Raw genomic sequence first — 12,794 nt, forward strand, 5'->3', positions numbered from 1 at the left:
AGACGTGGCACTGCTCATCAAGCCATGCTGTGGTAGGCGTCTCACATATAAAGTAGAGGAAGGTGGGCACGGATGTTAGCTCAGGGCTGATCTTCCTCAACAACAGCCAAAAGAGCCGTTAGAAGATCTAAGGTTAGGTGCTGACTCTATCATTTACAAGCTGAAGAAACTTGAGGAGGGCACTTAAATGCTATGAGCTTCAAGTTCCTTATCTGCAAAATGAGGATGCTGATAATTCTTATCCGGCAAGGTTCTTGTGAGGATCAAAAGAGATTACACAGTTGAAAGTGCTTTGCCAACAATAAAGTGTTATTCGCTTTATCATTATTGCCAGCTTCATAGTCCAAGTCGTAGAGAGCTGACCCCCCTGGCTCTCTGACCTGCTATAGGATTCACAGTCCATGCCGTAAAAGGTGGCCCTTCATTATATCCTGCTTTTCGTTACTGAGCAAATGTTTCATGTCTGATCCTTACCACACGTTGTTAGAAAGCAGAGCTCATGTATTGTATCTATTCCCAATTTCCTACAGCATAAGTGATCAATAAATACCTACTAATGGTGTAGGACTGTTCTACCATTAGTGGAAGCTGGACTGGGGGGTCAGGACCTGCCGCCTGCACTCCCTCACCCAGCCGCCCTTGCATGTTGGAACCAAGGCAGGAGGGGAGAGGAAGGGTCACAACCTGGAGACCTGGGCTCTGGGTCTGGCTCCATCATTTCATATTGGTTTCCTCAGCATGAACTCAGTGTCATAATGCCACCCTGGTCATTATGAGCAGAGGGCACTCACTGAATGCACGTGAGAGGCTTTCATAAGCCATACAGAAAATATAAAGCATGTTTACCAAGGTGAGAGACATGGCCATGGAAGCAAAGCAATCGGTCCAGGTGGGGACTGAACCCACATCATTAATGTGGCACGCTAGCTGCCACCAGGGCACTCACCTGGGGGATCCGGCCTACATCCGGCCCACGGGCTGAAGGTCTGGGAGTAGCTGCTGATGGGGTTGCTCACGGTGCAGATGTAGACTTTGTTGGCATGCTGAGGGCCGAGGGTGAGGTACAGGAGGTGGGAGCCATTGGCTGGGCTCAGTGGGTGGGTGACCGCCTCCTCACTCCATCTATAAGCCACATGGTCCCCCTTCTCCACCATGCAGGCCAGCACCAAGCTGCAGTTCCCATTCTCCTGGGTCCGGTTCAACACTTTAATTTCTGGAGTGGAGATCTGCTCTGTCAGGAGGGGAAGGAAGGAAGCCATTACTGAAATGAATCCCCTGGAATTCTGACTTAACCTTGTTGTTAAAAGAAAATGCAGCCTAATGATATTTTTCCCTCTCTGTGTGTCCGCAGTGTGATTTATTTCTGGTGGGGACCTACTGCTTTGCACTGTCCCTCTCTCCCCTTATGCTCCTTTCTGGTACCACCTTGGGATAAAATAGAGAAGAAAAAATCGCCTTTTAGCCTCCTCCTATGAATGCTTTGAGGGCTCCACTTGCCCTTCCTGGTGCTTCTGTCCTCCTGAATTCTATCCGTGGAGTTTGTCTTTTAATTGTCATTGGCTAAATAAAGTATTACCTCTTAGACCTAAAAGAATGACTTTTAGTGGTGGAATTTTATCTGGTGTATATGTGTGTGCGTGTGTGTGTGTGGCAAGTGCTCTAGTGTGTCTGGAGTAGGGATAGTCACAAGCCCCCAGTAATCTATCTCACTTTAATGTCATGAAATAGACAAGGGAAAGGGGAAAGTTTTATTTATTTAGCAACTACTATAGGACAGGCCCAATTTTGGAATTTCACATTCATCATATTCTTTAATCTTCTCAACAATTATAACACTAGTTATAATTATTTCCATTTTATAGATGAGGAAACTGAGTCCTGGAGAGAGAGTGTGTCTTCCATAATGTCACTCAGTTTCTAAGCAGCCAAGCTGAGATCTGAACTTAGGTCTGTCTGACTCCAAAAATCCAGCCTCTTTCTTTGACTTGAGAAGAACATCATGGTTGCAGAGACCATATTTTCCAAGGTAAGAATTTAATCACAAGATATGACAAAGGCAGTGACCTGTTCTGGAAAACGTGTGATGCATAATCTCCATGCTCATGGCAGCCTTTCCCCGGGGCCACAGCTGGACTAGTCAAAACTCCCTGGTACCTGGTGGAAGGCTGTGGGAATTCTGCATCCACTGTTTGGAGGAAAGGGAATGCTAGGGGTAGTGAAGAGCAGGGAGAGTATCACTGTCTCTCCAGTAGGTACCCAAGGATTTCAAAGAAATGCTGGCTCTCTGTCCCATCCTCAGACATAAGGAAGTCACTGTGAAGAAGCAGGACAGCCCACGTGGCTCTCAGGATTCCAAGGAATTCCAGGGAGCCTCTGGATGCACTCAAGAGGGGTTGGCAGTTCAAGAGACTCAATAAAGCACTGGCCTTACATTCAGATAGACCTAGGTTCTAGTTTAAGTTCTGCAACTAAGCGACTACAAACCAGAGCCTTTGTTTAAATGAGGAAAAGGTGCCTCTTCCACCAGGGCGCAGGGCTTGGTGAGTGGTGCGTGGGCTGAGTTTCAGCTCTCCTTTCCCCAGGACTCCTAGTGCAGTGAACCACCCACACAGATGTGTGTAACATGTGCAAACCGCTTCTCTGGATTTCAGTGTCCTCCTCTATGAAAGAGAGGTTGGGCTTCATCAGTGGCATTCAAACTTTTTAAAAATCAGGAAAAAAACCCCAACTTTTTTCAGACAAAGCCTTGTTTGCAAATTGAGACTCGTGGGCTCCAGGCCTTCTAGCTCACAGGCAGCTGGGCCCCTTTCCTTGGGGAAATGGGGTAAGGGTTCCTAGTGCTCATCAGCTACCACCGATGGGCAATTTGGACAAAAAAGATTTGTGAACTTCTAAAACTTCTTCCTGAAGTTCAGTATAAATACCCCTGGACTAGATGATCTCTCAGGTTGCTTCCAATTCTGAAGACCCTTTGCTTCAGAGAAGCCAAATTTCTTAGGCAAGGGACCATCTCGGGGGAACCCACCATTACCATAGAGCTTCAGCTGCAGGCAGAAGTGCTGAACCGAAATGTTTCCCTCCAGGGTCATGATGTACCAGCCCTCATCCTTCTTCCTACTTTCCGGGATCTCCAAGCTCAGGTTTTCCAGATGAAACTTGTAACCATCCTCCAGATAGCCCACAGAGCTTCCTTCTGGCAGACTAAGAGACACTATTTTCTTCTTGACGCTACTTCCCTGTGATTCTGCCTTTGCGACAAGGATGTGGATGCTCTCGTTCATGCTCTTACTTATCCCTTGAGATGTCAGGGGCAGCAGCACACTGCTTCCCAACCGCCCGAGGATCTTTGGGCAATTCATCAAGCCCTCACCTGTGGGAGGAAGGAGAAGAAAATCTCTTATTACGGAGCCCTTTGAGAATCACATCGTGTCTGTGCATCAGGAATGGCAGACTGGAGGCTCTCCCACCTCCTCTTGGATTATTTCTAGGGTTGTCAGGTCCTTAGTATTTGATAAGGACTGTCATGAGCGTCCCACTACATTCTCAGTCTCTAAAATCCCAATGGAAATTTAAAAATTGCTTTGATAGAACTGTATAGACTAACTAGGACACTGGGTTTCTTTGATCTGGGAAGGAATTGTATCAACTCAGATTTATAGCTATGGCACTTAAGACATAGAGAAGTTAAGTGACTTCTCTAAAGTCACATAACTAGTAACTGGACTAGAATCTGGGTCAGCTAATTCCTTGACCAGACTTCTCACCACCATTAGGTATATAGTATGAAGATGGAGAACAATCAAAAGTGTTTCTGAGCTCTTGAGCCCAAAGGACCAAGGTTATAGAAGCATCATTTTGGAAGATGAGGAGAGAAAATCTGAGGGATGTGGAGTCAGGAAGGTTGTAAGCTCAGTGTTCAAACTATGGAATCCTGGCTCTCCAAAACACTGTAAGATAGTTAATAATGTTGAGGGTGAGAACTTATTTTATTTCTCTTTTTCAAAAAAGCTGAGCCAACAACAACCAAAAACAAAAAACCTCACCAAAAACCTTTCAAACCACTGTAAGGAATCCTACTGCTGACAATTTAACACCTCCTCTTTCCTCAAACCCCAAACCTCTGCTGATAGCCTTGCTTCTCATTTCACTGAAAAAGTAGAAGAAACAAAAAAAACACCCTTCTATTTGTAACCACCACCAAATCAACCTACCTACTTGGGTGGATAGTCTATACTCCCATTTAAGGCTTGCCTCTCCCCTCATGGAGACGTCACCTACATCAAGGCTTTGCTCCTGCTATTGTCCCCATCCTTTGCATCATTAGCTTTATTGTTGGCACAGCATGTTGTGGGTTATTTCCATCAACACACAACACACCAACAGATAATTTCCTTCATCTTAAAAATCCCTCGCCTGATCCCAGGTCCATTCCCAGCTGCATCTCCATTTCTCTGTTTTCCTTGATTGAAAAGTCCTTTAATGTGTGTTTATACTTTCTGTCCCCATTTCCTGAGCCATTTTTCCTTGTACCCACTCCAAACAGGCATTCTTCCCTACTGGTCACTGGAAACACTCTTGTCAAGGTCACCGGATATTCTGTGAGACCAGGTCAATTCTCCGTGCTCATCTTGCTTTCTCAGAAGCCGTTGACGTAATTCATCACTCCCTCTTTGAAACACTGTCTTCCTTTGGCTACTGGAACACCACACTCTCCGTTTTCTTCCTATTTCATTGACTGCACCTTCTCAGTCTCTGACTGGAAACTTCTGCTCTTAAATACCTCTAAATATTGCAGTTTCCCAGAACTCAGTATTCCGACCTCTTCTCTTTCCCAGTCATGCTTATCCAGTTGCATAGTTTAACATATTTCTGGAATGCTTACAGAGATACATCTCCCACCCAAACCCTTCACTGTACTCCAACCTGCCTACACAGATCAGTATTTGGAGGTCTTAAGGGCACGTCAAACTTAGCAAATGAACTCTTGATTCCATAGCCCCTTCTGCAAACCTTACAATTCCCCCAAATTCTCAAGCCAAAACACTGGAATCATCCTTGACTCCTTTCTTTCTCTCATACTCCCCATGCAGTCTATCAGCAAATCCTGTTAGCTCTGTCTTCAGAAGAGATCTGGCACTCGAGCCCTTCGAACCTCCTTCATCTCTACCCTCACAGGCCTGGGCACTGCCACTGTCTTCCAACTACTCTCCCTGCATCCATACAATGGACAGAATAATCTCTTACAAACTATGTCAGAGTTTGTCTCTTTTTGGCTTTTAACTTCCAGGGCTTTCCAGCACCCATAGAGAAAAAATTCATAGTCCTTTTTATGGCTTCAGAGATCGAATAACCCAGTCCTCGGTGCCTCTCCAACTCTATTTCCAGCCCTTTTTCCTTCTCTCACTGCACCAAGGCCACACGGGCTCCAGCTGTTCCTTCACTCATCAAGAACATTCCTATCTCAGAGCTTTTGTGTTTGCTGTCTTCTCTCTCTCTAGGAATCTCTTCCCTTACATATCTGAATAGCTCATTCTCTCACTTTATTTTAGGTTTCTGCTCAAAAAATTATCTCCTCTGAGAGACCTGCTCTGACCATCCTAACTAAAATAGCACCCCGCTTCTCATTGCACTTATCACTGTGTGGTATTGTATTTTTGTTTATTTTATTTTTGTCTCCCCCACTAGAACACAAACTCCTCAAGAGGAAGAATTTCATTGTTTTAACTGTTTTATCCCTAGAACCTTCAGCAGTGGTTGGCATATAGTAAGCCATATAAACATCTGTTCGATTTGTGAACACCGAAAGCCGTATTATCTAAAATCTCTCTTATTTAGCTTTGCCCCATATGTAACCGAACTTAATAACTGAACTTAACCATCAGCTAATGTTCATACAAGAAAGAGTCTGTGACTCAGAGACAGCATAGATTGTTCTGGTCGATAAGAAAATCAGAAGAGTAAATAAAACCGTCTGATTAAGTAATACAGCCACCTAGAAAAGACACAATTAACTTACGGTTAAGATGGGTTGTTGGAAAATTGGGCTAACTGGTCAAAATATTTTTGAGACCAGAATGCCCTGAAATCCCAGCACTGTCCTGGAAGTGTCCAGTTGACATCAGACTAGAGTGTCAGAGACTGGGAACAAGAGAAAAGCAGTCTACTTGGGCTAACATCAGGATTAAAGTGGTTGAGACTCATAATTATTAAGGAAAAGTGAGAAAGGCAATTAGGCATCTGTTCTTTTAAATATCGCTAATACATCAACGCTTAAAACAGTGTGCTCTCCCTTGTTGCTTAATTGATTAGATGAGGAATACTGCTGTTGGTGGTAGTGTTTCTTTTTAAAGATTGGCACCTGAGCCAGCATCTGTCACCAATTTTCTTTTTTTTTTCTTCTTCTTCCCAAAGCCCCCCAGTCCATAGTTGTGTATTCTAGCTGTGAATGCCTCTGGTTGTGCCATGTGGGATGCTGCCTCAGCGTGGCCTGATGAGTGGTGCCATGTCCGTGCCCAGGATCTGAACCAGCGAAACCCTGGGCTGCAGAAGTGGAGCATGTGAACTCGCTCGGCCGCGGGGCCGGCCCTGGTAGTGTTGTTTTTGCAAAGATAAAGTGGGAAGCATGTTGGACTTTCTTCTAGTCACACTTATGAATGTCTGACTGTCCAGAGAATGTGGTAGGTACAGTACCCAAGAGAGTAACCTCTTGAATCCTGAACTTAAACGTCTATATATGAAGGGATAACAGAAAATTAGAGGCATATGTGCTAGTAGAAATGTCATATGGTGCACTAGCACCCCGAAATTGTGTACAAAAAGTTGTGTAGATAAGCATACATACGCTTTTTGGGAGCACGTACATAAATGTCATCTCTCAAAAGGATCTGAGGTTCAAAACCAGATTAAGAATCACTATCATCCTGTTGACATTTTAGACCAATTTTGATACAGAGAAAAAAGAAATGGAAATGATCCTCCTTCTCAGATCATAACCCTCCACCCTCCCATTTGTCCCCCAAGTGCCCCTCCCCGAACTAACCCAACAGACTCTTTGCACTGCAGCTGCTTTCAGACTTGGAATTAGCCGGGAGTGGGAGGAAGAGGGGATATAGGATGAGGTAGGAAGTAGTCAAAAAAAAAATCAAAGAGAAAATAAAAGAAAGAAAATAGGAGGGGAAAGAGGGAAAGAAAAGAAGGGGCAGAAGAAGAGGACAGGCTGAGCAGCTCGTGAACACTCAGTCACGGGGAGTGGAATCAAAACTTCATCAGGAAGAAACCCTCACATCCCACAACCCACATAAAGAATGATGACGTAACAACTGAGCGCGTGCGAGTGGCTGGGTCTAGAGGGGTTGCTTGAAATCATTGCCACCTAAGCAGGAGTGGAAAGATGAGTGGGGACTTTAAAGTGGTTCATCAAACCTCGCAAGTGGAGTCCCTGCTCTTGAAATGTCTGCCCTCCTGATGAGTGTTTTCCAGTGGGGCTGTGATTCAGTCGGCCCCTGTTTACTGAAAGAGTCTAGAGGAAACATTCGTAGCTGTTAGTACCAACTCACTTCCCTTCAGGGGTAACTCTACTTACAAAGTAGAGTGATTCACACGGGTCACTGGATAGTTTCCTGAAATTGGTAGAATGTAGCAAACCCTTTCACAAGAGGGATTCTACCTATGACACTCCCATCTCCCCTGGTTTTTCGGCCCAGCCCTGATCTTTTCACATGGGCTTGTTGCATCTGCTACAGCATTTCTTTCAGGTAAAGAAGAGGCAGAACTTATAGGCCTCACAGTTCTGATGGCAAATCTAGGCCCAGAAAGAAAAGAGAACTTGTCTAAGGCTGCTTTGTAAACAGTAGTCCCACCGGCCGTCCTCCTATTCCCATTCCTCGAAGTTGCTGGGTCTTTCTATCTTAGAGTGTTTGCACTTACCGTCCCCCAGCCTGAAAGGCTGTTACTGCTCATTAGGTGCCTGGCTAACTCCTTCCATCCTTCAGGTCTCAGCTTCTGACCCCTAGTGTGGATTAGGTTTCCCTACCACGTGCTTCTAATGCACTTTGCATCTCTCCTTCATATCACTCACCACGCTTTTGACTCTGGTTCACTGTCTGTCATCCTTATAATCCTCAATTATAAGCTTCCAAGAGTAGGGACTGTTTCTATTTTGTTCACTGCTATAATCCTAACAGCCACCTGGGACGTGATAGAAACGCAACAAATCCTTGTTGCCCAAGAGAATGAAAAAACTAAATGGGATGAATGAATGAATGAATGAATGGACAAACGACAACACAGAGTCTAAGTTCTCCTCTCTCCAAAGTTGGAATGTGCTCTTCTTTCCCTTTGCTACCTCCCTAAGGGGTAGAGTATGGAGGGATATGATGGGAACCCTTCTCTCAGCTTGCCAGGTGAAGAGATGGAAGTGCCTTAGCCATGAACCTTAGGTTTCAGGTCTAACAGACCACTTACCATTCCCCCTCAACACTCACAACTCTTCACCCATGCATTTGTGCCTTCATTCAGAATACTCTTCAAGTCCTATAAAAATCCAGCCTACCAGACATATATATTTGGAAGGACATGCAAGAAACTGGTAACAGTAATTGCCTCCAGAGAGGGGTACGGAAGGGAGATTTGCCTCCATCCAGTACCTTTTCCTATTGTTAAAGTTTTGCAGACGTTCATGTGATACTCTTTCAATAAACGAACTAGCTAGCAAAAAGGTAAATGAAAACTCACGTCGTGAAAGAAGTTATTCACTTTCCAAATTCCAGACCAAATATCTCCATGGGCATTCTACTTCTTGGTGATTTTATCAACTTCTCTCACCTTTTGAAAATTCCTATACTTCAATTCGTTTCAATTCAATTAAAATCAAATCATATGCTTTACTTATAGACAGCATATTCTAATTTTTACCATGGGTCATGGACACAAATTTTAGCATTCCCTCCTTCCTAAATATAAGCTTATGCAATTTCATTCATTGGGGCCTCTGGAGTCAGGTTGTGTGACCACAAAGAAATTATTAAACTACTCTGTGCCTCCTTTTCCTCTTTATAAAATTGTAATGTTGATAATAATAACACATGTCTCATAGGGATGGTGTGAAAATTAAATGAATAATACACATACAGCACTTAGAACAGTGCCTGGTATATATCAAGCATGCTGTACGTGCTAACATTGTTAATCCAACAGGCATTTGTGGAAAGGCTCTCGGGTACCAGACACTGTGTAGCGTGCTGGCCAGAGTCTATGGTTATTTATTGTGCTTTACCCACACTTCACATAGTGCCTGCCACATGATATGTCCCTAATAGATAGTTGCTGAATGGGATTGTACAAAGTCAGTCTATGGATAAAACAAAATAGCCCTAATCTTCTGATTTCCAGTCCAGTGCTGGAGACAGCGAAGGTGATGTTGTGACATCACAGTTTTAAAGCTTTTGAGAAATAGAAGGGCCTAGATCTACGTGTTGGGATAAAATGGGCCCATGAACACACATGGTTGGGCCAAGTCTAGAACCCACTCACTTGTTTTTCATGTCTCCCCACGTTAAGTGTGAAGGAGGTGGGGAAAACCTGTATGGAGGAATAAAAAATCCCATTGAGGTAGATTCATCAATTGTGACAACTGTACCACTCTGGTGGAGGATGTTAATGATGGGGGGGCTATGCATGTGTAGGGGTAGGGGGAAATCTCTGTACCTTCCACTCAATTTTGCTGTGAACCCAAAACTGCTCTAAAAATAAAGTCTATTAAAAAATATCATTGGGGGAAATGGAAAATTCACTTTATTAGGGGAAGGGACGCATAGACTTTTTGATTTTTACAATTCTGACGGAATTGGAAGGTGAACTGAGGAGAGATGATTTTACAAGAATCGGGCTTCTTGGTTGGGTAAATCTGTCATGGCTGACCTATCTTACTTGCAAAGCATTTCCGTCTGGGTTTTATTGGGGTTTCACGAAAGGGTGCATGTTTAAAAATAAAAACACTGTAAAAATTTGGTACATATTTCAGAGAAGATGGTATGCAAGGAAGGGAGTTGCTGATGATTGGGTAGACACACCCCATGGGGCTGGGCTCTTTCTCACTCGTGACCTCCAAAGCCTTCAGTGGTGCGGCTGTCAGTGGCACTGGAGACACCATGGGCCAGGCTGGACAGGAGATAAGCAAGCACAGAAATGGAAAAGTCCAGCCCATTGTTCTGCCCCATCACTCCTGATAGTCACCAAGAAGTATTCCAAAAATGGCGGAGTCACAAGTGGGGTGCACCCAAGAAGGCTTGGCTCTCTCTGTGATGGCTTAAAATGGTTCAGTTTGGCTTTTTAAGCCCTGAGCTCAATTATTCCTCTCCTAGACCTTGTGAAGCAAGAGCCACGGCTCTGCCTTATTCCGAGGAAACGTGGAGCCAAGGAAGGGCCTCTTCACCCAGGAGTCTGGCAAAAGACAGATCCCACATGCAACCCCTGCGACATCCCTTGCCTATCTCTGGGCTTTTCCTGGAAAAGTCCATAATGGATTTGCGGTCCTGAAAACCCCAAGCGCAAAACAACCGGAGCCTCAGGATTTCCCCCCTTCCCTAATGCTGCTTCTGCTCCAGGCTGCCTCCCACAGTCTAACCAAAGTCCCAAGGCATTTAAGCAGAAAGGAGATTCTCACCCCGCTCCCCAGTGAGCCCAAAGTCCACTTCTTGCTTGGCCTTTTCTCTCCCAAATACCTTTTCTCACAGCCCTGATACTACTAAACACAGAACACCAGCTTACCTTCCGAGGCAGACAAGCCAGAAAGACAGGAGAAGAGCCTTGCTCCAAACGCTCTGTTGTGTGTCCGGCCCTACACGGGAGCAGTCCTGACACTGAGGGTTCCCGATTTGCATGTCCCACTTACTGTAATCAGCCCTGGGCTCCAGAAATCCTGGCCTCTCCTCCTCTTGCTGCCTTGAAACCTCTTCCAGGAAAGTAGCCACCGGTATGACCACACTGTGGCCACTCTCTGTTTTCAACCAAACTCCTAGGGTTTTCACTTCTACCCTCTCTTCTCACTGCAAGCCCTTCCTTGTTGTTGGGCCATGTTTCTGGTTTGTCCGCTTGTTGCATGTGTGAGGATTCCCTCCCAGGGCAGGGGTGTAGGAGTAATCTTCGCCCAGAGTTTTGTCCTTCGAGCTCGGTCCCTCAGCCTGGATCTTTGCCAGAATGATACCCATGCAAAATCAAGCACTCAATCAAGACTTTGTCCAGAGCCTCTCACTGTGAGAGGCTGGTTTAGAATGTGACCAGAGCCTTTGGCTTAGAGCTCCTGGTTTCCTTGGAAACTAGGATTGTTGGGGCTGAGCCTTGGAACCCAGGGGCCCAGGAACTCACAATGTTCTTTCCTCTTTGAAAGAGGGAGGTGAAACTCAGAGCCAGCCCCTAAGGAAGAGACAGATGAACCACAGCCTCCAGCCCCTGCGTCCTCTCTCCATCCATGGGGCTAGCTGATTCCTGGCAGGTGATCACAGGACTCGAACCCTCTAATAGATAAACACTCACCTGTTCCGCAGCTCAGCTCAAAAGCCAGGAAGAGAAACAGCAGGAAGTTCAAGGAGAGGAGTCCCCTGGGATCCATCAGCCAGTGAGGAGAGGGAAGGGAGCCTGGCGAGGAGCCCGGCAGCTGCTCACAGACGCCACAGCAGAAGCAAGCTCCGTATTAGGCAGTGCTGCCTCTACTGTCTAGTTTAAGCATCAGGAACCAGCAGGCTTCCTGTCTCACGGGGACTTTTTCTGCCTATGGTCTTGAGGATTGCTCATTTCTTTTCAGGCCTTAAATCACTTCGTGTTCCCGAGAAGTCCGAGTCAGGTGCTGAGACGACAAGAGCCGGGAAGGGAGCTGTGTAGTCACCTCGGCCAAACCCCAGCTTTGGGCAGAAGTTTGCTCCCCTCTTCCTCTTCTGAGCTGTTTCCAGGAAAGGGGTGCTGATCTTCTCTGGGCAGTTCTTGTCTGGTGACTCTTCTTAGGGTGCAAAGAAAAATGGAGTTTTGACAGACCCCTCCCCCTCCAAATTTTGGTCAGTCAGTTCAAAGCTGAACTTGGATGACTGAACACTGAACTTTACTGAGCTGATGGACCTCTTACTTCTGACTCGTTGCATAATTTCAGAGAACGCCTTGACGTGCAATCAGGTCCTGGTGCCAAGGTCAAAGAGAGGTGGAGTGGGCAAGGGCAGATCATTGGCAGAAACCCAATTTCCCTGCTGGGTACAATGTGGCAGAATTCAGTGAGCCCCGTGCTGTGTTTGGATGGGCCACCTTTATTTTAGAGCTTGTGTTTAACTTCTTTTTTTATTCGCCCTGAGCTAACATCTGTTGCCAATCTTCTCCTCTCTCTCTCTTTCTTTCCCCTCCCCAAAGCCCCAGTACATAGTTGTATATTCTAGTTATAGGTCCTTCTAGTGCTTCTATGCAAGCTGTCGCCACAGCATGGTTACTGACGGATGAGTGGTGTGCTCTCACACCTGGGGACCAAACTCAGACTGCCGCAGTAGAGCACGCGGAACTCTGATCACTCGGCCATCAGAGCTGGCTCAACTATATGTTGAGGAGAAGGGGCTAGAATGGACAGAAGAAAGACCCCGTGTTTTTCCATGAGTTAAACTGTAAGAATAAAACACCGGAAAGATGCCATTACCAGTGCTAACAGAGACTTTGAAAGGCTAGGCTAGTGCTTTTAAAGTCCATTTTAACAGGTCAAAGGCACTCTCCAATGAGCTTCCCTGAGGGGAGCAGAGTAATAAGAGTTGGTGGTATATGTGAAC

The 12,794-nt window shown here is 45.6% G+C and overlaps 1 protein-coding gene and 1 long non-coding RNA gene across 5 annotated transcripts in view; one reads left to right on the forward strand and one right to left on the reverse strand.

Annotated features, from left to right (window-relative positions):
- The window catches only part of LOC123280637 (uncharacterized), a 64,782-nt gene extending 57,651 nt beyond the window's left edge, over nt 1–7,131 (forward strand). Inside the window, exons 3-4 of the long non-coding RNA XR_011498054.1 lie at nt 1,863–2,026; nt 6,412–7,131. This is a non-coding gene — a long non-coding RNA (uncharacterized lncRNA). The remainder of the gene's footprint in view (nt 1–1,862; nt 2,027–6,411) is intronic.
- Nucleotides 1–12,119, reverse strand: part of SLAMF1 (signaling lymphocytic activation molecule family member 1) — a 40,753-nt gene extending 28,634 nt beyond the window's left edge. The window contains exons 1-3 of one of the 4 annotated variants that reach the window (XM_070497009.1): nt 11,533–12,119; nt 3,026–3,370; nt 947–1,231 (exon numbers count right to left, since the gene is read on the reverse strand). In XM_070497009.1, the coding sequence (XP_070353110.1) occupies nt 947–1,231; nt 3,026–3,370; nt 11,533–11,608 (706 nt within the window). In that variant the 5' untranslated portion in view covers nt 11,609–12,119. Of the gene's footprint in view, nt 1–946; nt 1,232–3,025; nt 3,371–10,767; nt 11,255–11,532 lie in introns of those variants that run through there. The other 3 variants (XM_014848365.3, XM_044758072.2, XM_070497010.1) reach the window with 3 other exon arrangements.
- Nucleotides 12,120–12,794: the final 675 nt, after the last annotated feature.

Source organism: Equus asinus, chromosome 25 (assembly GCF_041296235.1).
Source record: "Equus asinus isolate D_3611 breed Donkey chromosome 25, EquAss-T2T_v2, whole genome shotgun sequence".
Lineage (NCBI taxonomy): Eukaryota > Metazoa > Chordata > Mammalia > Perissodactyla > Equidae > Equus > Equus asinus.